The sequence below is a fragment of the Elephantulus edwardii genome, unplaced genomic scaffold (genome assembly GCF_000299155.1).
Source record: "Elephantulus edwardii isolate Elephantulus edwardi_28Jun2011 unplaced genomic scaffold, EleEdw1.0 scaffold00001, whole genome shotgun sequence".
NCBI classification, from domain to species: Eukaryota; Metazoa; Chordata; class Mammalia; order Macroscelidea; family Macroscelididae; genus Elephantulus; species Elephantulus edwardii.
The window spans coordinates 32,425,812-32,453,552 of record NW_006399751.1 but is presented as its reverse complement, the minus strand read 5'-3'; the positions used below and the strand labels follow the sequence as shown (position 1 = coordinate 32,453,552).

The 27,741-nt window shown below is 36.9% G+C and overlaps 1 protein-coding gene across 1 annotated transcript in view; it reads right to left on the bottom strand.

Annotated features, from left to right (window-relative positions):
• The window catches only part of PDE1A (phosphodiesterase 1A, calmodulin-dependent), a 479,366-nt gene extending 460,611 nt beyond the window's left edge, over positions 1-18,755 (bottom strand). The window contains exons 1-2 of the mRNA XM_006878948.1: positions 18,577-18,755; positions 18,186-18,296 (exon numbers count right to left, since the gene is read on the bottom strand). Coding sequence (XP_006879010.1) covers positions 18,186-18,286 — 101 coding nt within the window. The 5' untranslated portion in view covers positions 18,287-18,296; positions 18,577-18,755. The remainder of the gene's footprint in view (positions 1-18,185; positions 18,297-18,576) is intronic.
• Positions 18,756-27,741: the final 8,986 nt, after the last annotated feature.

The window sequence follows — 27,741 nt, the reverse complement described above, 5'->3', positions numbered from 1 at the left end:
GGTGCAACAATGAATGAATGGAATTCCAAAATCTCTGTAGATGTTCATTGAAATGAAAAATAAACAACCTAAATTTAAAAAAAAACCAAACTATTAAAATCCAAAAATCCCAAACTTTCTGACCTAAATAAAGCAATAATTTATTTTCCAATAAAACTTAATCTGTCTTGAACACATTTGCCAGCAAAACTTTACTGAAACAAATGAGGGGTCATTTATTGTCTTGTTTATCCTTCTTTCAGTGTATAACTAGATATTGTTCCACATAAACCTCTAAAATTACTAAGGTTGTTTGTTAAATTTTAATATTGTTTCATATTACCTTCTGAAAAATCTAAAAGATATATAGACTCAGATCACATTTGGCCTAAGAGTTTCAAAGAAAAGGCTAAAAACCCAAATATTGAGGGCAAAGGTAAATTAAAAAGAAAAATCCAACAATATACCTCATTCTTTGAAACTTTATCAAATCATTCATAGAAATCATCCCTGAGCCCTGTCAACACTACTTTCAAATATGTCCTCAGTGTGAACATTTCTCACTACCCCATAGGTACCACTCACTATTTAAAAAGCCGCTAAATCTTCACCCGGATCTCTAGCATATTTCTAGACCCATTCTTCCATTCTCAATATTGCTTCCCATGATTCTTTTCTACACAATGGCTAAAGAAATCTCCCTACAACCCAAGTCAAAGTCTCTGCCCCAAAGTTCTAATGACTTCTCATACTGGGAGTCAAGTCTCATGTTTCATCATGACCTGTTAGTTCTTAGGTGAGTGAAATTTTTTCTCTTTTTCTTCATAATGATCCCTTCCATTTTTCCCCTGATCCACTGTACTCCAGTCCTCTTGCCCTCCTGGCCCTCTTACTGCAAAACTTCAATATTATCTTGCTTTTTCAAGTTTGCTTTGAGGACCAATGCTATGAAAAGATTAGTTAGTCTTCAACTTAAAAGTGGACAAGTGTAGCATAGAAGCTAATACAAAAGTGTTTTGCTCAATTCTCCAAGTTCAATTGGTTTTCCTCCTCTCTCTGACTCATTAAAGTCTGGAAACTTCAGCAGGCAATTAACTCACACAGAATCCACAGCAGTCTCCACGCACCAAGAATTCCTCAGGCTGCAAGGCCACATGAGGCCAAGCATCCATGGATCACTGGAGGATATTCTAAACATACTCTTAATTATTCCACTACACTGTGAAACAGGTCTTTGAGCTTTCTTTTGTCATTTCAGTGGTTGGAAAATGAGGAAATTAGAAATCTTGGAGTAAGAAATTGCATTCTCTGGTCCTTGTTACTGTTCCTCTACATCCTACCTACCATCTACTTATCAAGGTTTTAGTTACCTAGTTACTTCAATCATTTGTTTGTAAGAGAAATTGGTGTAAACAAAGATCATCATACACATAGCTATACCACAAAGGTCATTTGCACTGAACACCCTTTTAAAATGTTTATTCTGTGCCAGACATGGGATTTGACCACTTGGAGTGTATTGTTTCTATTCCTCACAATAATTCTATCAGGTTCCACATTCATCTGTGGCATAGTTCTATTTCAAACAACCTCAGCTGACCAAACTTTTATGACTACTCATTGTTCCTAAAGTAATGCAAACCTCCTTCATGAATCAATCTTGCCTTTCACTACCTCAGCCACTGAACAACTTTATTTTGACTATGCACACTATCCAATCGTAAAGTTGTTCCATGTTTCCTGATTATGGGTTTTTGTATTATGTTAAACCATTCCAAGTTCTTATTTTAAGTCCTTTCCTAAATTTTGACTTTTGAATAGATAAATTGAGGAAATGAATGCTATCTCTCCCCTCTTGTTTCTTCAAAAGGAAGACTTACCTAGAAGACAGAACAATCAAGTGAGAAATAGTAATAAACCATTAAATACAATTAGAGTAGGTTGGTCACCTACCCTTACCTAAAGTAATTAGTATTTTTACAATGATTAAAACACCAAACTTTGCCACTTGGTCTCAATTATAATATGATTATGTTCTCACAAAGATGCTTACTTTTTATACGCTTTTATTCTTTTCCATTAATTGAAATATATTTTTTTCTCAAAATCCTCTTTGCAAAATATGCAACAATGAATGAATGGGGGAAAATTAAATGGAAAGAATATACTGTAAAAATGTATATGTTGCATTAAAAAAATCATTAATAATTAAAAAAGAAGGGAAAAAAGAAAAAATCCTTTTTCCAGTTTTTTGACAGAAGAAATATGCCAGATACTTTAATAAGACTTCTAGTTTAGTTTCTTGTTTAAAATCATTACTGTGTTTCTGAAAACAGAAGAGTTAAATTTTTTTTAATTCACAGAAAAAATTGGTAGAGATTACTTATATCTGAACTAATGATGTTATATTTTAATAGATATTTTATATGAACCATAAATTCAGAATAGTAAGGAAATATATAGCTCAAAAATGAAATTTGAAGAGCAACACACACACACAATATAATCAAACCTTTCCTCAAACAAGAAATAACATAGAAAAAAATTAATCTTGTCACAGTATTTATCAACTTTACATATTGAAAAAAGGTGAGTGATGAAAGCAAATAAAAACTTGATAAAAAGGAAAAATTTGAACAGAATGATAGGATTAAGTTGATATTTTTAAAACAACATCATTTTGTGATTGTTGGTTTCACATTATCTGTTAACAAAGAGAAAAGTGACCAAATAAATAGCAATATAAAATTGAACCAAACTCACTCTCCTATGAGTTTCTAATGAGATTGTCTGTGTTTATCCTGAGTATCAGTTGGTGGATTCCTACTGATAACCTTTTCATGAACAGCTTGACATGTCAGTTTCTTAAGTACATGCCATCATCAGTTTCTTAAGTACCAATGTATTGTTGCTATTGTTGTGTATAATCAAGTTTTAACTGGCCTATAGCTAACCCTCCACTGGGATTTCCTATTTTCCTCTCAGGGAGCATCTGGTCAGTTCAATCCACATTCCTCACCACTAGGCCACCAAAATTAGCAATAACTCATTCCACAGATAGGTTTATGTAGCTATATTTTGTAAAAAATAAAAAGTTCAGCATAACCAATGCAGATAAATAATACACCCCAAAGAACATTCTCCTAAGTGGCACAGCACTGGTTTGCTGCTGAGGTAACTTGGGGTTGCTGTGATGCTGAATGCCGTGCCACTGGTGTGTCAAATGCCATAATGTTACCCACGGTGGACAGTGTTTGGGAGAGCTCCCATATTAAGACAGGTTTGGAAGTAGAAGTGGCATCCAATTCCTAAACAACATGCCTCTGGAAACTCTATGAACTTAGAGAAACGACGATAGTTATAGAATAGGGTTAAGGTCTTTTGTTTACAGGGTCAATATGAGTCATGCTAGACTCGACAGCACTTAACAACAATATCAGCTTACTAAAATCAGCTTAATTATTATAGCTAATAACAGCTTAATTAACAAGGGAGAAGGATAGGCAGTCTCCTCCTGTGTGGTTAACTGCCTCTGAAAATTCTCTAGAGGGTCTGCTATGGATTGGTTACAACTAAACAACAAAACTATGGGTAGGTTCCAAAGTAAACAACAAAACAACAACATATCAGCTCAGTGGTTAGAGTTGCTCTGCAAACCCAAAGGTATGCTGTGTGAATCCACTATCTTCTCCAGGTGAGAAAGATGGCAATCAACTCTTTTGTGATTTACTGTCTCCAAAAACCTGCTGGAAGGTCACCTATGAGTTGGTTGGAACTGATGATACAACAATACAACACATATCAGCTCTTAGCTATTAAATTGTTCATACACTAATTCTGTTTTTTATAATTTTTATTCATGTTACTTTCTCTCCAACTCATTTTACTCTATCATCTACTCTTTTGACTCAATAAAAACTTAACAAATGTTTCAGAGTTTATGAATGATAAAACTAAGGTCACAGTTCTCTTTCTTAACTCCTTCATCTGGATAAATGTCCTTATAAAGGAGTGGTTCAGACAACAGAAGCAGCATGCATATAGGGAGGAATGAGATGCAACATCACTTTCTTTTCTTCTCTCTGGTGACAAAAAAGATGCCTAGAAGACTAGAAACTGGACTTTCTCATGCCTCTGCATGATTTGTTGTCAGGACAACAGGCTACATGAGAACCTTGATCTTTCAAGTGACTGTTGCCAGGGTAACAAGTTGTGAAACATTTCTGTCTATGCCATTTCCCTAATGTACTATATGATACTCTTATAATCGGCAAGAAATTATATTTGCACACAAGAATCTAGGAACAACACAGCTTAAAATAAAGATCTGCAGGAACAGAAGTTTCTACTATTCCATGCTTTCTTGCTCTGCTGTTTGGGACACCAAAAGCCAAATAAGTGAAAATTATTTTGCAAAGTTCCAGGTGCTAAGGTACAAGATGTGGTAATAAAAGTTTCCTAGCAGATACAATTTGAGACAATAGTTTGAATAAATATAAATGCAATGGTTGTGCATGTTCTAGAAAAGGACAAAAAGGGAATTGGGGAGTTTGTGACACCTGAAGTCAATGCCAAGTGGTTGTTTCCGTTGGTTTTTGGATTACTGCTGATCTAGGCAAACATCAAGACTGGAGGGAGAAATGCAAAACAAGAGAAGAGTTTTCAAAAAGGGAGCAGTGAAAGAAATATAAGCTTTTACTGAGACTCCTGAGGGACAAGTGAAATTGGGAAAACGCAGTGATAAATTGATGAAGTACTTGGGGTTAGGATGCACACACTCTCTTTACTAACTATAAAGTGTAGGCCAAGTCATTCGGGGTATTTAGGGCTGTTTACTCAATTAAAAAAAAAAGTCAATAATTGTGCTGGACCACAGAGTTTGAAAAAGCTTTTAGAATTTAAATATAATGAAAGAATTATAGAATATTGTTGTTGTTGTTGTTATGTGTCGTCGAGTTGTTTGCGACTCACAGAGACCCTATGTACAACAACCCTAAACTCTGCTCTGTCCTGTGCCAATCCCACTGTTTCTGACACTCCCATCCCAATTACCCCAGTCACTGAATCAATCCACCTCATAGAGGGCCTTCCTCTCCTGCGCTGTCCCTCCACCCTGCCAAGCATGATGTCCCTCTCCAAGGACTGGTCTCTCCTCACAACATGTCCAAAGTATGTTAGACAGAGCCTCAGAATCCTTGCCTCCAAAGAGCCACCCGATTTAACCCTTTCCAGGACAAATCTGTTTGTTTTCCTAGCAGTCCATGGTATTCTCAATACTCTTCTCCAGCACCACAGCTCAAAGGCATCAATTCTCCTTCTATCCTCCTTGGTCATTGTCCAACTCTCTGATGCATAACAAGTGATTGTGAAGGCAATGGCCTGTATCAGATGCACCTTAATCTGCAGAGGGACACTATTGCTCTTCAGCACTTTGGAGAGGTCCCTAACAGCAGACTTTCCCATGTCAATGCGCCTTTTAATTTCCTGGCTGCTGGTGCCAAGACTGTTGACTGTGGAGCCAAGCAAACTAAAGTTGTGTACAATCTCAATCTCTTCACCATCCATCCTGATGCTGTCAAGTGGTCCAGTGGTGAGAATCTTTGTCTTCTTGACATTGAGCCTCAATCCATATTGGAGGCTGCAGTAATTGACCCTCTGCAGCAGGTGCTTCAGGTCCTCTTCATTTTCAGCAAGCAGGATTGTGTCATCTGCATAATGCAGATTGTTGATAAATCGTCCACCAATCTTGACCCCACATGTCTCCTCATAGAGCCCAGCCTCCTGGATAATCTGTTCTGCATATAGGTTGAAAAGGTATGGAGATAGGATGCATCCCTGGCATACGCCCTTCCCAATTTTGAACCATGCAATGTTCCCTTGCTCTGTTCTAATGACTGCCTCCTGGTCCAAGTATAGGTTTCGCATTAGAACGATCAAGTGTTCTGGGATTCCCGTTCTTCTCATAGTCAGCCATAGTTTGTTATGACCCACACAGTCAAATGCCTTTGCATAGTCAATGAAACACAGATAGACATTCCTCTGGTATTCTCTGCTTTCAGCTAAGATCCATCTAACATTAGCTACAATATCTCTAGTACCACGACCCCTTCTAAACCCAGCCTGGACTTCTGGTAGTTCCCTGTTGATGTGCTGTTCCAGTCGTTTTTGGATAATCTTCAGTAAAATCTTACTTGCATGTGAAATGAGTGAGATTGTTCTGTAGAATAGTTTATTGTGAATTTTAAAAGTTTCAAACAATCAGAAATTGGATTATTTACCTAAATTGCAGGGAGAAAAGTGCAACAATGAATGAATGGAAATACAAAGTCTCTATAAACTTTCATTAAAATCAATTTAAAATAAAAATATAGCAAAACAAAAAATCCCAAACAAATAGACCAATAGGTAACATCATAATAGATTAAGAAAAGATTGAAGTCAAGGATTCATTTCACTAGGATCCACAATCAACACCATGGGACAGCCATCAAGAAGTCAAAAGATGTATTGCATTGGAAAATTCTCCTGTAAAGGACCTCTCCAAGGTGCTAAAGAGCAAGAATGTCAGTTTAAAGATAGTTTTGGGGGGATGACTCATAGCAACTCAGAACAACAGTTCTGAACTCTTCCTATCCTGTGCAATCCGCATCATCTAAAGCACATGTGAGCCTATAGCTGCAATCACTGTGTCAATCTATCTCATCAAGAGTCTTCCTCTCTTTCTCTGACCTTCCACCTTCCCAAGCATGATGTCCCTAACCGAGGAATAGCCTCTTCTAGCTACATGCCCAAAGACTGCAGAAAAAACAAAACAGATATTGGAAGAGGCTCTTGTGCATTATAATGTCGAGAAGCCAAAACAAAGGGAAGAAATGAGGAAGTTACAAAGTTGAACAAAAGATTTCAAAGGACAGCTTGGGAAGACAAAGCAAAGTATTATAACAAAATGTGCAGAGCTGGAGTAATAAAATCAAAATAGAAGAACTCACTAGGCATTCCTCAAGGCGAAGGAACAGAAGAGCAAATTCAAGCCTCAAGTTGCAATACTGAAAGATGTATGGGGAACATCTTGAGTGATTCAGGAAACATCATTTGAAGATGAAAATAATACACAGAATCACTTGTATGAAAAAGAATTGGCTGACACAGAACCATGTCAAGAAGTAGCATGTGATCAAGAACCAATGGTAATAAAGGAAGTAGATCAAGCTGCTCTGAAGGAATTGGCAAAAAATAAAGCCCTAGGAATCGATGAAATGTCAACTGACATATTTCAACAAACCCCAGGCAGTGCCAGCAAATATGGAAAACAGTTACCTGGTCACTGACTGGAAGAGATCCATATTTATTTCCATTCCCAAATAAGTGCTCCAACAAAATATGAAAACTATCAAATAATACCATGAATATCATATGCAAACAAAATCTTAATGAAGATTATTTTTAAATGGCCAGAACAGTACAGAGACAGAGAACTTCTAGAAATACAGACGTGCATTAGAAGAGGTCATGGTACTAGGGATATAATTGTTGATGTCAGAAGGTTCCTGACTGAAAGCAACAAAGTATCCGTAAGAGTCTGTTAGTGTTTTATCAACTAAGCAAAGGCATTAGACTGTGTGGGTCACAACAAATCATGGGTAACTTTGAGAAGAATGAAGAGCCCAAAACACTTTATCGTGCTCATGTGAAACCTTCAGCTAGATCAGGAAGCTGTCATATGAACAGAGCAAGGGAATACTGCACACTTAAAATCAAGAAAAGGGTGCATAACAAAAATCTTTTCACCTTTCCTTTTCAATTTGTACACTGACCAGATCACTCATGGAGATAGACTTTATGAAGAGGAATGTGGCTTCGGGTTTGGAGGAAGACTCATCAACAATCTGTGTTATGCAGATGACACAACCTTGCTCACAATAATGGAGGAAGACCTGAAGCACTTGCTGCAGATCAAGGACTGTAACCTTCGATATGGATGGCATATAAACATCAAGAAAATAAAAATCCTTACCACTATGCTAATAGACAGCATTATAATAGATGAAGAAAAGATTGAACTTGCTAATGATTTCATTTTGTTTAGATTCACAATCAACACCTTTGGTACTAGCAGTCAGGAAATCAAGAGATGAGTTGCATTGGGAAAATCTGCTGTGAAGGACATCTCCAGAGTTCCAAAGAAGAATAATGTCAGTCTAAAGATTAAGATGTGTCTGATCTAAGCCAAGGTCTTCTCAGTTTCTTCCCATGCATTCTATTGGCCTGGTGATGACTTTATAGGATTGAGTAGAACTTCTTCAAAGGATTCCCATGGCTATAATCTTTACAGAAGTCAGTTGTCACATCTTTCTTCCCTAGAATGATTTCCAGGTTCCCACTGCCAACCTTTTTGGTAGCAACTGAACACTTTCAACACTTTCCTTAGGACAAGCAAGGGAAGGCCTCAAAAATCACTTTTACCTCAGAGTAAAGCATGGATTCCACCTAGCTATTCAACTTCATTGATGTGAAGACCTAAAATCCATTGTAAGGCCACTAGAAGATGTTGGAATAAAGGTGTCAAAGTTAAAGGAAATTCTTGTATAACTTCAACTTTCAAGATCAATATCCTTGAATTACTCAACAACCCCCCCCCCAACCTTTACCCCTTCCTCAGGAACATGTAAATCACAGAGTATGTCTTTTAAATAAGACCAATCCCATGGAGCCCAAAGAAATTTCTTTATCTTGACAATCTTACTCTCTCACTGATTCTGACACAAATACTCTGGGAGGGAGGGTGAACTCCACATGCAGCATCTGTTTATAATAGTAGTAGTAATAATAACAGCAGCTAATAATGGTCATTGAATTCTAGACATTGTTCTAAGCAGCATATCAGCATTAATTCCTCTCAACACTATGAAATCGGAAATATCATTCTCATTTTGTAGACAAAAAATTAAATTACCAAAATAAAATTAACCTGGTAGACTGTTGGTAAGATGCTGCACTAACAGTCTCAAAGGCACATGGTTCAAATCCACCAGCTTCTGGACAGAATGATAGGTAATCTCCTTCGGGGTGAATAACTGCTTCTGAAAATCCACTGGAGGGTGAGCTATGAGTCGGTTCAAACTCAATGGCACACAACAACAATAAAGATCATACAACTGGTAAATAATCTAGCTGGGAAACTTAGAAAAATTGGTGAGAGGGAAAGGTTGAAAATAAAAGTTAACACAATATGTTTGGAGAGCTGCCTGGGAGCCAGCAATATGTTAATTTGTTTTTTACAGGCACTCTTTGATGATTACTATTTTGATGAAACTTCATCTCTTATACTTTGGGCATGATGATAGAAGGGGCTAGTCCAGATAAAAAATACATCATTCGGGGAATGATTAAGGGTCAAGGAAAGAGAGTAAGAACTTCCACAAAATGGATTGAAACAATGACTGTAGCAGTCCACTTGACTGGTAAACTGTGGAGAAAGAATGTATTCTATGCTCAAGCTCATTTTTGCAGGCATTATCATGTTAATACATCTCTTTGGACATTCTCCTCTCATTCTGATCCTCTAATTTTCCAAACATAATGTATTTTACCAAAGCACCTATTTCCAAGGTCCTTTCTGGCAATATGCCCAAAATATGTGAGAGGAAATCTCACCATCATTTCTTCTAAGGATCAGTCTGTTTCCACTTCTTCCAAGACAGATGTCTTTGTTTCTTTTGCAGGCTATGTGTATCCCTAATACCAGCGTATGATAGAAAAACTGACCATGTGAGTGTGTAGAACTATAAACCAGGGTACCATAAAGACAACTGGTTTAACAGACAAGTATAAAGAGTATCCAATTCAATGTCCCATGGAGTTACAGAAAGTCTCTCTCTCTCTCTCTCTGTCTCTCTCTCTCTCTCTCTCTGTGTGCGTGTGTGTGAGAGAGAGAGAGAGAACTAATCATTTTGCTGGTGATCCAACAGGATGTGAAAATTATTTAATAAAATCATTAATATCACATGCAAGCAAAATACTGGTGGGATTCTTTTAAAAAAAATGGCTGGAACAATATATAGACAAAGAACTGCCAGAATTTCAAGCTGGATTTAGAAGAGGCCCTGGCACCAAGGATATCACTGCTAATGTCAAAGGTTCTGGCCAAAAGCAAAGAATAACAGAAGAATATATATTTGTGCTTTATTGACTATGCAAAAGAATTTGTATGGATCATAAAAAATTAGGGCTAACATTGAGAAGAACGGGATTCCCCCAACACTTAACTGTTTGTGCAAAACCTATGCCTAGACTAAGAGTTGATTATGTGAGGGAATAATGCTACAGAGTTTAAAATTAATAAAGGCATATGTCAAGGTTATATCCTATTTTTTCACATCTACTCAATCTGAATGCTGAGCAAATGATTCAAGAAACTATCTGTGAGAAAGAATGTGTCATCAGGATTGGAGGAAGACTCATCAATTACCTTAATTATGCTGAACCTTCACCTTGCTTGCTCAAAGTGAGGACTTAAAGTACTTGTTGCAAAAGATCAAAGATCAACCTTCAGGGAGCTCTGGTCTAGTGGCAAGATCCTGCACTGCAATCCCAGAGGTACGTGGTTCAAATCCACCAGATCCTCTGCTGGAGAAGGAGGGTGCAATCCTCTCCTCTACCAGTCAGATCTGATTTGACAGTACACATAAAAAATAATACAATAAAAATAAACAATTTTTTAAAAAATATTACAACCTTCCATGTGGACTGCACCTCAACATCACAAAAACAAATAATTCTCACCACTGGATCAATAGGCACCATCATGATAGATGTAAAAAGATTGAAAATGTCGATAACTTCATCTTCCCTGGATTCACGATCAATACACTTGACATAAGCAGTCAGAATATTAGGAGACATACTTCACCAGGAAAGTCTGCAATCAGGGACCTCTCAAAATTATTGAGGAGAAATTATGTTAGTTTGAGGACTAAGGAAGGCACACCTGATTTAGACCATCATCTTTTCATCATTTGGTAATCCTGCTGAGAGATGTACAGTGAAAAAAAGATGACAGAAGAATTGATGCCTTTGAACTGGAGTGTTGGAGAAGAGTACTGAATGGACTCTGAATGGAGAAGAGTACCCAACAACTGCCAAAAGAACAAACAAGTATGTCTTGGAAAAGGTGCAGTCAGAGTAACTATTAGAGTCAAAGATGATAAAGCTTGTCTCACATAGTTTGGGCATGCTTCTAGAAGAGGCTATTAATTAGAGAGGGACATCATGCTTGAGAAGGTGGAGGGATGGGAAAAGAGAGGAAGACCCTTAACCAGGTAGTATATAGTAACTGTAGCAATGGGCTCAGCAGTGTCAGAGATTGTAAGGATGGTATAGAACAGGATAAAGTTCATTTCTCTTCTTTATGGGGTCATTACGAGTTGTACTTGACTCAAAGGCACCTTACAACAATAATAACAACATCATGCTGATTAAATACTCTAATTCAAAACTCAAACTCACTACCATCAAATCAGAACTAACTCACAGCTGATCATCTATTGAGTTTCTGAGGCAGTAAGTCACAAGAGAGGTGACTGCCTATCATCTTTCCATGGAGGCGCTGGTGGATTCAAATTGCAGGAAAGACTTGGCATTGGCATTAGCAGTGTCATAACCTGTGGGCTAAGCTATCAGAGCTCCCATTGGGGTTAACATAACACAAGAGAACTGCGTTCATTTCCTATGGCTTTTGTAACAAATCACCACAACCTTAATGATTTGAAACAACTCAAAATTATCATTTTACAGTTCTTAGAGCACAAATCTTATGTGAGTTTCCCTGGATCTTCCTTTAGAAAGATCTAGAGAAAAATCTTTTTTCAAGTTTCTAAATGATGCCTACATTCTTTGCCTCAAAATCCAAAATGGCATGCTAATAAAATCCATCCTACATCATATCGTCCGGACTTCTTATTCTTCCCTCTTTCAGATTACAGGGCTACAAAGAAGAAAGATTAGCAGATTCCTCCCATAAATATGTACAGTCCCAGAATGGAGGGCTGCTATCAGTCCGAGTCTACTCAAAGATTTTTATCTCGGTAACTCTAAGGGGCCCTAGTGGTGGTGTAGGGGCTTTAGTGGCCTAGTAACAAGAATCTGTACTGCAGTCCCAAATGCACACAGTTCAAATCCACCAGCTGCCCAGAATGAGAAGAATGGGCAAGCTCCTCCCACATGACCTATTGCCTCTGAAAGCCTACCAGCTACAGTCAATTCTGACTCAATGGCACCACAAACAACAACAAGAAGTGGCAGTGTAGGTTAAGCTTTGGGCTGCCAACAAATAAATTTGTAGTTGAAACCCACTAGCTACAGGAGAGAAAGAGGCAGTCTATACCCATTAAGATTTCTAGCCTTGGAGGAAGCCCTATGGGGCAGTTCTATTCTGCCCTCCAGGGGGACTACGAGTCAGAATCAACTAGGTGGAAGTAGGTTGGGTTTAGATTTGGGAAGCTATCTTAATCTTCTATAAAGTTAGAACTGTTCTACCATCCCAAAGTTTATCCATATATTGATTTAAAGGTGTTCATTTCTGTTGTCTCCTAACTACAGTGTACTGACGTACATGATGGAGATCCAAAAAATAAGCACAATGAACAAGTGCTTGCCCACACCACAAGGTATCAAACCATTTTGATTTGCACTCCTGCTGAGGGTATGCATTTCCACCCTAGATACACTGATTCCAAATTTACATTTTAACAAGATTCCCAGGTGATTTCTATGCCTGCAAAGGCCAGTCGTGTTAGAGATTAGTTCTATTATTTGCTAAATCCCAGGAAATAAATCTAGTGTGAACGGTCAGGAGGATTTTCTTTATAAATGGAATTTAAACTGAAATCTTTAGGATTAGCATTTAGAGCCAGAAAATTCTAGCTGACATGGAAATGTCATGAACACTTGGCACATTTAGCATGCCTGGATCTTGCTGCCCACAGAATGCAAACACCTCTCAGTCAATATACCAACGAGAAACTCTCCACACATACATACATCTGCAAAACCTGATGAGAAGTAGGACCAGTGGCATCAGTAAGGTTGATGTCACTCCATGCAGTTACTCATCTGGTCAACCCTTAACTTCATGAGCCTCCTTCAGGACCAGACCACACAGAACATTTGGCAATGCTTACTACCCATCCAAGCCACCATTTCAGATGTGAGAATACAGTTGTAAACGGCATAAATATAATATTCTTATATTATTGCTGTTGTTGTTACATGCTGTTGATTTACTTGCAACTCATTGTGACCCTACGTACAACAGCACTGAACTCTTCTCTATCCTGAGCCAATCTCACTGTCTCTGACACACCTACCTCCATTGCCCCAATTACTGCGTAAATCTATCTCACCCGAGATCTTCCTCTCCTGTGCTGTCCCCTCCACTTTTCCAAGCATGATGTCCTTCTTCAAAGACTGATCCCTCCAGGTTATGTGCCCAAAGTATGAGATGGAGTTTCAAAATCTTTGCCTCCAAGGAACAGCTTGTTTCACCCTCTCAGACCCTCTCTTGACAGTCTATGGTATGTGTAATGCTCTTCTCCATTAATGTTAGCAAAACAATTTCATGAAATCTTTCTACATTAGTTACAATATCATTAAGTAACTGAGGCAAATGGTTTTTTTTTAAATTTTTCTCCTTTTACTTACTACTTCATTCTCCAAAAATGCTATTGATGTAAGTTTGTTGTCATTATGTGTCATCCAGTCAGAAATAGCTCATAGCTGACCCTCCAGTGAATTTTCAGAGGCAATTAATCACACAGGAAGAGATTGTCCATCCTTCTCCCATGGAGTAGCTGATGGATTAGAACCATGTGCCTTTTGGATTGCAGTGGAGCTTCTTACCACCAGACCAACAGAGCTCCTTGAAATAGCCTTACAAATACTAGTTATAATAATATATTAGCTAAGGGAGCTCTGGTGGCCTAGTGGTAAGAAGCTGCACTGCAATCCCAGAGGCACACTGTTCAAATCCACCAGATGCTCTGCTCGAGAAGTGGCAATCTTCTCCTGTACCAGTCAGATCTGATCTGACGGTACACACAAAATATAATAAAATAAAATTTTAAAAAAATATTAGCTAAAACACCAGAAAACTAGACAAAATCATTGACAACAAAAACACCAGTGACAATGAAAATAACAGTTTTTTCTCCTAGTACTTGAAACTGAAATCACATGATGTGAAACATCATAATGATTGGTTAACAATGAAGCCTGGTCCAGGGTGCATTTTCTCTTTTTCTCTCCCTGTCTCTATCTCTCTCTCTTATTGCTGTCCAGTTGGAAATCCAATTCCATGAGGTGTCTGAGGCAGTAAATGGCAATTTAGCTTTTTGGGAATGTTGACATTTCTTAGCTCAAATCCTTAGAACTAGAACAATGACAGGAAAGAACAGAACTAATATCTTAAAATATGTTTGATTATATTTCAATTCCACAGTTGTGGAGATTTCCATACTCAAAAAGAAAAGGCACAGTACCATGGTACAAAGATAAATCCTTTCTAAACTTGAAAGCAAAGCTCACTAGCATTCATGAACATACAAAACTTTCAAGATAACTTTCAACATGGAAATTAAGGAATGTAACAAGTTTTGCAAAGATAAATGTAGAAAAGAATTTTTCAGTGTGTAGAAATCAGTTTGGACCAAGTGTTGAAATAGCAAAATGAATGGGAATAATTTTCTAGACTGTAGACAACTGGTAACTTCTGGCCAAGTACCTGGGTTCTTTTGAAATATAACTTAAGAAGGACTTGATGCCATCATTCACTTGCAAATATTTCTATCACTCTAGATGTTGAGTCATTATGCAGAATCTATGTTGTGAAACTGAATGATAAATTGATGGCACAAAATGAATTCAAGAAAGCTGAATGGGAAAAAAATTGCAACTATGAAAAATGAGAAGGAAACCTAGACATCGGTATTAACTGTTTCAGCTTTGTTCTCACAGATTCCTAGTTACTTCATGTTATATCAAGTTTCACTTAAATATTATATGTTGGAGAATTAAGAGGAGGTCAGCAAAAGCAATGAACAAAACAGTATATAAGAATCAACTAAATAGTATATGTTGGAGAATTAAAAGGAAGTCAGCAAAAGCAATCAACAAAACAGTAGATAAGAATCAACTTTTAAATTTAATTTACTAATGTTTTCTATCTATGTTACAAAAGTAAGAAACAATTTCTATGGTCTCAGAAGTGTATTCTGAAATGGTATGATATGCAATGAGGCTCATAAATAGTTGTCTCTATGTATCTATTTTCTTGCAGTGGTTCATACTTTCCATGTTTAGGATACAAATGAATAAACTTTATTTTACTTCTACCTTTGTCTCTATTTCTGCTTAAGTTCAAAAATTTATATATGAACATTTACATACTTAAAAGATCACTTGAGTAAAATATTCTATTTAAATAAATGAACGCATTTATATAATCAAAACTATTGAAAGATCATTTCTGATACAACTATCAAAGGCTTTCATTTAGTCCACTTTACCAAAACTAAGAAATGATTGCAAAATTACTTGATAGCTTTTGTGAGTGGTATGATTTTAATTGCCAATACTTAAAAATAGAATTCCAAGACTAGCAATTTCACAAAGCTAAAATACTGTTTGAGTCAATATTGCATTTTAAGTAGGCAAGACAATTTCAGCAATGAGATGGGGAGTCCCTCATATCACTGCTTTGAATGCAGACTATACAAAAGACCATAATTAAACAATTTGGTTGTCATTAGTCATGCAGATTTTAGATTCAGAGCTTCTTATTTTGACAGTTCTAAACCTAGAATACTGGAAATGTGTTAAGTCAAAGTACGAGTTAAAGTGATAGTACTAAAATGCAAATTACTTCTTTGTGACAAAAGCAATTAGTTAGCTCAATTAGTTAGATAATAATGATTTCTCTTAAAAAGACACTAGTAAATTTGGCATTTTTTTTTACCCTAAATGGTCCTTCAATGTGTCTATCTGGATACAACTCAAAATGTACTTAGGATATGCCTATATTTAATAAACTCTACCCCTACATCTCTGCTGAACATCAAATCATAAAGCTTTGCTGTTGAATGAATGAGGCTTTCATCTTCTCCTGAAATAGTGTAACATGTAGATTCTTGAGATCAGCTGATAAAGTCAAAGTCAGATAACTTTGTCCTAAAATATAAAGTAAAACAAAATCCTTTTCCAAATATCTTAAAGAAAAATGCATAAATATACCACTGTCTACCTACATACTTTCAAGTAATTATAGAAAAACAGAACAAATACTAAGAAAGCAAAACATCCTATGCTACTAAAAGAAAGAAAATTTAACTTAGGTTCTAAATTATTCTGATGGTACAGGTGTGTCCACCCCCATTAGGTTAGTACACAAAACACAATGACTGATAAGATTTCATTTGCTTCTATGCTAATAATTTTGTGAATCTTTACTTGCTTTTGCAGAGAATTTGTTTTTCTGGGGAACCACCTTACTTAGAAGCTGTAATTTTTTTAAAATGAGCCATAATTTTTTAACTTTCCAATCAAACTTAAAACTCGATTGTTTTTATAATTTAAATAATTTTTTAAAGTTATTTTTGTTAAATTTTGCTTGCATTATTAACAAGGTAGCATACTTAATGCTATCTAATGCTTCAAGTACTAGAAAAAAGCACAGAAAATACTATTTCAATATATAAACAACACTAAGTGCATTCAAATGGAAGAAAACATAAGTGATTTTTCTTTCCTCTAGAGAAAGTTTGGAATATTGTTCTCATTTTAAAATGTAAATATCAAAATGGCAACATCAAATGTACTCAGATGCTGCATTTTTCTAAAAAGTATAAGCAACACATTAGAGAGATGAAACCTCTATTCCACACCACATAAGATGTTTACAGGTATTATTATCGAAAAGTCATTATGTTTTCCTTTTGAAACTAGAGCTGTGCCAGTGGATTGCGTTGGTTTTTAAATATTCCTATTTTACTATTCATATTTATATCACGTGTTAATTCTGATTTTTAAGTTATGGTATAATGAAAACAAAGCAACAAATATGGTGTACAATAACATTAAGTAGAAATCAGTAGCATACATGGAGTGGGGAACTTTCATGCTATTTGAATATCAAGGAACAAAATATTACAATGAAAGATTGATTAATATGCAAGTTATCTACAGGTTATGAAGAAAATTTGTTCCTAAACATACCTTTTTGTAAAATTTATAGATTAGTTGGAACAGGTGCATAGGGGTTTTATCTAGCCTTACTTCAATGCTAAAAAGGCTTGATGATTTTTTTTTTTAAAAGTTTGAAAGCTGAACATGCTGCAAGGGAAGGTGATTGATTGTGATGAAGAATTTGTTTCAAATAGGGGTTGGTTCAATCTTTTCAAAGTGCGGCAAATTTATACAACATTGAAAGGTACATGCTATAAGCCAAAAGTTCAGAACCAGAAGGCTGCCTATCCTAATATTACATGCTTGACACAAGCACAAGTCTTAACTCATCTTACAAAGGACTATTTATAACACAGGCTTTCTTGAAAAAAGGGAACTCTTTAAAATCAAGCTGTAACTCTCCAATAAGTTTGGTATGCTGTTAGTATTTTAAACACTTAAACATATTTTTCATTTAGAAATATTATTATTGAAGACAAAAATAAGTATGGTGAGGCACAATAATTTACTAGCACCTTAATCCTGGCCTTGTCTTTCAAATTCTCATCAGACACATAAATATACACAAGTAATATTCTACACCCATCCAGGCAATTATACTTCTGCAAGTGTCCTTGCAAGCAGCTTTTCTAGTTACTTTTTTGTCTCTCTAAACCCCACATTTTTATACTAAATAGACAATATATATAAGCAATGATCTAATGATCTAATGACATAGTGAAGTCTCTACTTGGAAGTTACTCTTTAAAAAATGTGCATGTGCAAAATAAATAAATAAATAAAATCCATACATCCCCCCAGACAAATTGTTAGCTTAGACTGACACGTTTTTATTTTCTAAAGAAGGGGGGGGGGGAAATCCTTCCAAAGGAAATACTAGTTCACAAAGGCAGCTAACACTGACAATTTGTTACTAGTCCAAGCTTTTGAGGGAAAATAAAAACACAGAATCAAGCAAAGAGCTTACTCACATTCCTTTCAGCCGCTGCCACATTTTTTCCGTCTGTTCTCCTATAAGATACTTGAAAGTGGTGTTTTCCAGTTCTTCCGCTTCTGTAGCAGTGGACCCCATGATGGTGCTCCTAGAGCAACAGAGTTAACAGTCAGTCCCAGCAGCGAGAATAAGCATCCATCAGTCCACCACAAACCTTATACAGTGATACAGTAGCATCTCTTAGCTACCAAAACATTGCAGATTCACAAAGCTGGGGGAAGCCTCTGTCAGAATTGCTACTCCCTTTGACAGGCACCTGCACCGCACGCCAAGCCACACCACCCCCAGCAAGCACAGAGCAGTGTAAACAGTCCCTCTGACCTCACAGCAACAATCAGCAGTAGTGAGCCTGTCACGGTACTACTGACCGGCTGAGCGCTGAGGCTCTCCCCTAAAGCAGCTCATTTATCCCTCCTTTGTGCACTGAAACACATCAGAATTTCTACCGTTTACGAGACGTGCTATGCAAAGGAGAAACGTGAATGACTTTAGAGCTCCACAAGAAGCTGAATTCCTCTCAAGCAGCGGAAGGAGGGCAGGATGTAATGAACAAACAGATGGTAGGAACCAGTATCAGCACCACCCTGAGAAAAAAGTGTCTGCCGGAATGCCAAGGTTTTTGTCTCTGAGCTAGAAACAGCATTTTAAAATATATCATGCTCCAACAAGAAATGCGACTGTAATTAATTACACAAAGAGAAAAGCACATGTAAAACAGTACAGAAGACAGACCACAGTGCTCCACAGGTTGTTAGTGAAGGAATATGTGCATCAACTGATGCTGTAATCATGCTTATTCACCTTCTCCTAGCAACTCCACACAGTAGGTAACTGCCAAATGAACCAGGAGAAACACGGCAGCTGCACACAGCCTGCTTCGTGGATTCTTTGGAATTAAAAAAATGAATAAGGTGAAACTAGTGTGAGCATGTATCTGTGTACATAAGAGTAGAGGGATGGTGTGTGAGAACATGAGAGAGAGAGAGAGAGAAAGGCTGTGAGTGTGTAAGAGAGAGAGGGGAATGGAATTCATGTTGAGTTGCTAAGGCATTTTAGAAGAAAAATAAGGGAAAGTGGACATAAAAGGAATCAGGACTGAGTCATCTGTCAAGCTCCAATACATGGTGAGCTTTCTTTGAAACAAGCACAGGACTTAAGCATGAACACTGTAAAAGGTATAGCTGTTGGCAGGCAGCTGAGGAAATAAGCCTTAAAAGCAAGATTTCTTGCTGTTTGGAAAATCTAGATCTAGTTGTATCCACCTTAAAAAAAGAAAGGGGAAAAAAAGTTGCCTGTTGCCTAGAGAGGTTTAAGGGAGAGATATCTATGGTTGGTTAGATAGATAACATCTAATACTTATCCAGAGTTTGGTGTGTGCTATGCACTGTTCTCAGCACTGTTGTCATTGTGTGTGTATTAAAACATGTATTTAGAGAAGGAGCAAATGAAAAACAATGAAAGTAGAAATAAGGAAATAAGGATCATAGCAGAATTCTATACAACAGAAAATTTATTGTTAGGTGCTATCAAGTCACTTCTGATTAAAATGCACAGCTCCAGAATCCACACTCTTGGCACCAACAGTCAAGAAGTCAAAAGATGAATTACATTGTAGAAGTCTGCTGTCAGGGACCTTTCCAAAGTGGTAAAGAGCAATGATGTCAGTCTAGAGACTAAGGTGTGCTTGATCCAGGCCACGGTCTTTGCAATTACTTGCCATACATTAGAGAACTGGACAATAACTAAGGATGACAGCAGAAGAATCAATGAATATCAGTTGTGGTCCTGGAGAAAAGTATTGCACATACCATGGACCCCCCAGGAGAATAAATAGGTCTCTGAGAGCATGAAACCAAGTTTCTCCTCGGAGACAAGGATTTTGAAGCTCGATCTCACATACTTTGGACACATGGCCAGGAGGGACTGGTCCTTAGAGAAGAATATCATGCTTGGAAGGGTGGAGGGACAGCACAGGAGAGGAAAACCCCAGATGAGATGGACTGACATGGTAACTGGGGTAATGGAGGTAGGTGTGTCAGTGAGACTGGCTCAGGACAGGATAGGGTTTAGAGCCATTGTTCATAGAGTTGTTAAGAGTCACAGGCGACTCAATGGCACATAATAACAGTAACAATATAGGGCACAGAAAGCTGCTCTGTAGGACTGTATAGGCTGTAATCTTTATGGGAACAGACGGACTTGTCTTTTCTCCTGTGGAGCCACTAATATGGTCCAAACCTCTGACCTTTCAGTTAGAAGCTGAGCATTTAATTCTTTTTTTAACTGTCAGAATTAACAATAAGGATGCTGAATATAATAAAAATACATCTTTGATAAAGTCAATAAAATTACTATACCTCTAATCAGGGGCAGAGGGAAAGATCAGTTCTAAATTATGAATGTCAGGAATAGAGAAAAGTGGCATCACCACAAAATCTGCATACTAAAAAAATAATGAGAAGATATATTATAAACAATCATATGCCAATACGTGACAACTTCAATAACATTAAATCTCGTTGCTTAAATAAAACATATATATTCTCTGGAAGATACAAAGATAATTAATTACATAATCTACAAGGTCATATCTAGAAAAGAAATTAAAGCTGCAGACCTTGATAGCGTCACTGATAAACTCTTAACGAAATACTTAAGGAATACAGTACAAACACAGAAAATTTACAACTTATTTTTTGATGCAAGCATTATTATGATACCAAAATTTACAACTTATTTTATGATGCCGACATCACTATGATACCAATAAGGACGGATAGGAGAAAAAGAAGGAAATAAAACTACAGGGGGCAAAATACACCAAGAAAATAAGTATTAAACCTCTAAATACAATTTTAGCGAACTGACTCCAATCATATATGAAAGAATACTGTACCACGACTAAGTAGGCAGCATTTATCCTATGTAGGTAAGACTGGTTTAACAAAAAATCAAATATTGCACTTCATAATATTGCCAATGTAAACACGAAAACCACAATATATGGATGGCTCAATATTTAGGACAGCAAAGAGATACCTAACTAAGCAATAACCTAAGATCAGAGAAAGACACAAAATTCAAACAGAAGCCATGACCTACTCAAGAATCAACATCTCATAATGAGTCTTGTCCCTACCTCCCAAACCCCTTGCATCCAATTCCATCATGAAGCTGCATGTGCACAGAAGCATAAAAAAAGTTTCAGACATCCCACTGAAGCTGAGAAAATGTTGCAATTCCCTTTACTCCTGAAAGCAGCACTCCCTGTGTGAAACAGCCCTAAAAAGTCTCTGAGCTTTTGTGGTTCAGAGGGAAATGCTTGCATCTCCCCAGGTCCTGCATGTTTTCCTCCTTCAGGATGTTTCCTAATAAATATACACTTTTCTTTTTCTCTAACAACAACAACAAAAACACTAAAAATTATCTTAAAATCAATGTTTAGGGACTAGTCCAAGGTTGGTGGAAGTGTCTTTCAGTCAGTCACGACTCACAGCAACCCTATATGTGAGAAAAGGAAACCCTGCCTCATCTTGCTCCATCTGTACCATCACTGTTACTTTTCAGTCTGCTGTGTCAGCTACTCTATAAGCCCATCTCATTGAAGTTCTTCTCTGTTTTCACTGATTCTTTCTATTACCAAGTATTATGTCTTTCTTAAGGGACTGGTCTCCCCTACAAACATGTGCAAAGTATGTCTGTCTTTACTGATAAGGAATATTTTTATTGTACTTCTTCTAAGACACATTTTTTGTTGTTGTTCTCTAGCAGACCGTGGAATATTGAATATTCATCACCAATGCTCTAATTCAAATGCAATTATTCTTCTGTCTTCCCCATTCATTGTTCAGATTTCAAAAGCATCCAAGGTGATTGAAAATACTATTGTTCAAATCAGGTGCATCTTAATCCTCAAAGTAATATACTTCAGTCAAGTGTATTTTTCCTTTTTTATTTCCAACACCAGGTCTTTGCACATTTTCTTTGAATATTTTGTCTTTTCAAGCTGCCCTTTGAAATCACATGCTCAGTTCTCTGACATCATTTCTTCCTTTCACTTTAGTTTCTATACATTCAGATATCCAATTGTTCATGTATAATGTTCTTAATGTCATACCATGACTCATCTGGTCTTCAGTTATGAGTGTTCGAGATATCAAATTTTTTCTGTATATAGTCTCTAAATGCAAATGTAGCACATTAAATGTCACATGATGACTCTCATAGGCTTGTTTTATTTTTTTTTATTTTCAAACAATTGGTGATCTGTTCCATAGTCAACCTCTAACTTTGGTATGCCTGATGATATTAAGCTTCTTTATTGTCTCATTTCATAGATAGAGTTGAGTTCTGTGTGTTTCAATCCAACACTGTCCACATATATAGTCACTATTTCTGTGACAAACGTATTTATAATGCAACACACACACACACAAAAATACAACTTACACATGCTTTAGTTGCATTACAGTAGAGAAATCTTACATTTAAGCAGATATCATAACCTTACCTGCTGAAATTGAAGAGAACCTGAAACCCCTGTTGCAGAAGATCAGAAACTATAGCCTTCAGCATGGCTTATATCTTGACATAAAGAAAACAAAGGTCCTCACTACAGGACCAATAGTCAATGTTTTTGATGGACAGAAAGGATTGACCTTGTTAATGATTTCATCTTACTTGGATCCACAATCAACACCCTTGATACCAGTAGTCAAGAAATCAGGAGATTTACTGCTTTGGGAAAGTCAACTGTCAGGCACCTCTCCATAATACTGAAGAGCAATGATGTCAGTTTGACTCATAATCGCCCACCATCAATATCCCTATGGGAAGAGATTTTCCACCTTTCTTCCTCAGATGAGTTGGTCAGTTCAAACTGCTAACTTGTGACAGTGAATTAATTAACGAAATTGTTAACATATATAAAATATGAATGTCTTAAACTTTAGTGCAAGTGATAGTATAACTGTTCCATGTTGTAAAATTAGAGTTATGATGGAGGGACATTAATGACCATTTATCTTCTCAGTTCATGTTGCAGAGAATGATATATATTATTTAAAGATAATAAATGAAGATTTTAAGAAGTGAAATATGTTATAATTATTCTCAAGTGTTGTTGTTGTTATGTTCCATAGAGTCACCCATGACTCATAGCAACCCTATGTACAATAGCTCTAAACCCTGCCATATCCTGTGCCAGTTTCATTGACTCCAACAAACCTGCCCCCATTACTCGAGTTACTGTATCAATCCGTCTTGTCTGGGTCTTCCTCTCCTTTGTTATCCCTCCACTCTTCCAAGTATGATGTCCTTCTCTGAGAACCAGTCCCTCCTGGCAACATGCCCAAAGTATGTGAAATAGAGCTTAAAAATCCTTGCCTCCAAGGAGAAACTTGGCTTCACCCTATCTAGTAATTCTTTCTCTTGGCGGTTCATGGTATTTTCAAGACTTTTCTCCAGCCCTACAACTCAAAGGCATCAATTTATCTTCTGTAATCCTTAGTCATTGTCCAGCTCTCTGATGAATAGCAAATAATTTTGAAAACCATGGCCTGAATCAGGTGCACCTTAGTCTCTATGCTGACATCATTCCTTTTTAGCACTTTGAAGAGGTCCCTGACAGCTGGCCTCCCCAGTACAATGTTGAGTGTGGAGCCAAGTAAGCTAAAATTGTTAACAGCCTCAGTCTCTTCTCCATCCTTTCATGGTGCTATCTCACCCAGTGGTGAGAATCTTTGTCTTCTTGATTTTAGGCTTTAATCCATATTGAATACTATAGTTCTTGACCTTCTTCAGAAATGTTTCAGGTCCTTCTTAGTTTTGGCAATCAAGGTTGAATCATCTGCATTACACAGGTTGTTGATGAGTCTTCCTCCAATCCTGATGCCACATTCCTCCTCATAAAGCTCAGCCTCCCAAATGATCTGTTCTGCACATAGATGGAAAAGGTATGGAGACAAGACGCATCCCTGATGCACTTCTTTCCTGATTTGGACCATGCAGTGTTTCTTTCCTTTGTTCTGAGGACTGCTTCCTGGTTCAAGTATATATAGGTTTTGCATGAGCAGAATCAAGTATTCTGAGATTCCCATTTTCCTCAAGATTAGCCACAACTTGTTGTAATCCACACAGTCAAATGCTTTTGCATAGTTAATGAAATACAGATAGACATTCCTCTGGTACTCTCTGCTTTCTGCCAAGATCCATCTGACACTGGCAATAATGTCTGTAGTGCCACGACCTCTTCTAAATACAACTTGCATTTCTGGTTGTTATTATTGTTTATTGTCTTCAAGTCGAGCACGACCCCATGAACAAAAGGCCTGAAGCCTCTCTACAACCACTGGCATTTATCAAAGTTCATAAAGTTTCCGGAGGCACGTTATTTAGGAAGCAGATTGAATAATCTTCAGCAGGATTTTGGTTGTGTGTGATATTAATGATATTGCTTGATAATCTCCATACTCTGTTAGATCTCTTTTTTTTTGGGGGGGGGGGGGTGGTAAATATGCATCTCCTCCAGTCAATTGGCCAGATAATAGTCCTCCAGACTTCTTGATACAACCTGGTGAGCACATCCAGGGCAGCATCTATTTGTTGAAATAGTCAATTGTTATGTCATCAATTCCTCAGGCCTTGGTATTGTTTTTATTGTTGTTGTTGTTAGGTGACATTGAGTTGAGCATGACTCATAGCAACCCTATTAACAGCCAACCTGAACCCTACCCTATCCTGTATCAACATCATCATCATCTCTGACATAATAGAACCTATTGCTGAAGTCACTGTGTCTATAATCTTGTTGTGAATCTTGCTTTCCTTCTCTGACCCTCCATCTTTCTAAGCATGATGTTGCGTTCCAAGGAATAGCCTCACCTAGCTTTAGGTCCAAATTGTGAAAGAGAAAATTTTGGCATATTTGCTTCCAAGGAGTATTCTGGTAGTACTTTTTCCAAGACATATGTTTGTTCTTTGGCAGTTCGTGTGATATTCAGTACTCTTCTCCAGCACTCAGTGGCATCAATTCTTCTGCATCATCCTTATTCATTGTTAAGCTCTCTGATGCATAGCAAGTGATTTAGAAGGCCATGTTATGAATCAGGCACACCTTAGTCTTCAAACTGACATCATTGCTCTTGAGCATTTTAAAGAGGTCCCTGAAAGCAGAGTTACCCAATGTAATACATCTTATTTCCTGATTGCTGGTACCAAGGGTGTTGATTGTTTATTCAAGAATGATAAAATCATTAACAACTTATATCCTTTCTGTCTATCAAAACATTGACTACTGATTCTATAGTGAAGACCTGTTTTCTTGATGTCAATATATACTTTATCCTGAAGACTGTAGTCCTTAATCATCTGCAGCAAGTGTTTCATATCCTCTTCACTGTGAGCCAGCAAGGTTGTATCTTCTGTACAACACAGGTTGTTGATAAGTCTTCCTCTAATCCTAATGACACATTCTTCTTCATAGAGGTAGGCTTTGTAAATTATTTGCTTTGCATTGAGATTGACTAGGTAACAAGAAAGGATACAATCCTGACATACATTCTTCTTGATTTTAAACCACGAAGTATGCCTCCAAACTAGGTATAGATACCATTTAAGCACAATTAAGTGCTCTGGAATTACTATTCTTCTCAATGTTAGCTATAATTTGTTATGATCCAAAGAGTCAAGTGCTTTTGCCTAGTCAATAAATTAAAAATAGATATTCTTCTGGTATTCTCTACTTTCAGTCAGAATCTACCTGATGTCACAGCCTCTTCTAAAACCAGCTTGAACTTCTGGTAGTTACCTGTCAAGGTACTTTTTTTCTTACCATTTTTGAAAGATCTTCAATAATATTTTGCTTACATAAGATATTGTTTGATAATTTCCACACTCTGTTGGATCATTTTCCTTGGAAATGGGGACAAATATGGATCTCTTCCAGTCAGTAGGCCAGTTGCTGTCCCCAGATTTCTTGGAATAAACTCATGAGCACATCCAGGGATGCATTTGCTTGTTGAAATATGTCAATTGGTATTCCATTGATTCCTGAGTTTTTGGTTTTTTTTTCAATGCCTTAAATGCAGCTTGAACTTTACCTTTCATCACCATTGGCTCTTTTTCACATGGTACTTTCTGAAATTTTTCAGTGTCAATTATTTTTGTTATAGTGGATTTGTATATTTCTTCCATCTTCTTTTGATGCTTCCTGGATTGTTCAAGATGGTAGCCATAGCACCTTTTAGTACTACAACTCAAGGCTTGAAAAAATACTGGAAGAACACGAAGTTTTTGGATTTTATGTGTATGGTGGCATGAAAAAAATATTTTGTTTTGATAGTTCAAGATATCAAGATATAAGATTCATGAATCTGGAATATATCACCAGAAGAAATAAAAACAATTGAAATTTGCTATTACTAAAGAGTAGAGTTCTTGATTGGCATAAATAGTTAAATGCTAGGCTACCATCTAAAAGATTGGAGTTTGAACTAATGCAATTGGTCTTTGGAAAGTAGCTCTGGATATCTGCTTCTGATAGGTCACAGTCACAAAAATCCCATGGAAAGCAGATAGTTCTGCTGCAAAACACATTTTTCATCATGAGTTGGAATTGACTAAAAAATCTGATCTACTACTAAGGAGTAAGATATGTGGTAGTCATAGGGAATTTAGCAGTAGACTTGCTAATAATGTGGACCAATCTTTTCTATTTTTATTTATGTAATTATTTTACCTTGACCAAATATTATTTAATAAAAACTTAGAGAGGATTGTGATTAAGGTTAAGATGATGTATTAACTGGGCTGCCCATAATTCTTCAAGTTGTCAATTATGATTTGTCATCCCCTTGATGAGAGCTGAATGAAAAGTAATCACTAGTATGATAAAAACTATCAACAGCCAATTAGTTGTATGACAGCATGGCTTTCATTTCAGCAAGGATATTCCAGAGTATCCAGAGAATTAATGGTATTGAATGAGTATGTGCACACTTGCAAATCTCACTCATTTTTGCTTGAACAGGCTCTTCATCATCATAAAAGCTCGTTTCTTTGGAATTTTCGCAGCAGCCAATGGTATTACCTGCCAATCATCATCAGGACTTGTATGAGTCAGGAGAAGCCTTTATCCTGACATCTAACTCATTAATTTTCTAGTCTTTACAAGGACATTTTCCCCTTGAGATTAATTTTTCTCTCTATATGAAGGTAGATACAAGGTTAGGATTGAAGAAAGACTTCAAGAGTCTGTATTATGCAGATAACCTTGCTCAAAAATAATGAAGAAGACTTAAAGAATTTACTGAAGAAAATCAGAGACTATAGTATGGGTATAGTATGGGTTACAGCTCAACATCAAGAAAACAATAATCTTCACAACTGAATCAATGAGAAAAAAAATCAAGACAGATGGAGAAAAGCCTAAGGTTTCCAAGGATTTCCTTTTACTTAGATCAATAATCAACACCCAAAAAAGCAACAGTCAAGAATTCAAAAGTCATTGAAAGTGTACCTGGTCTATGCCATGT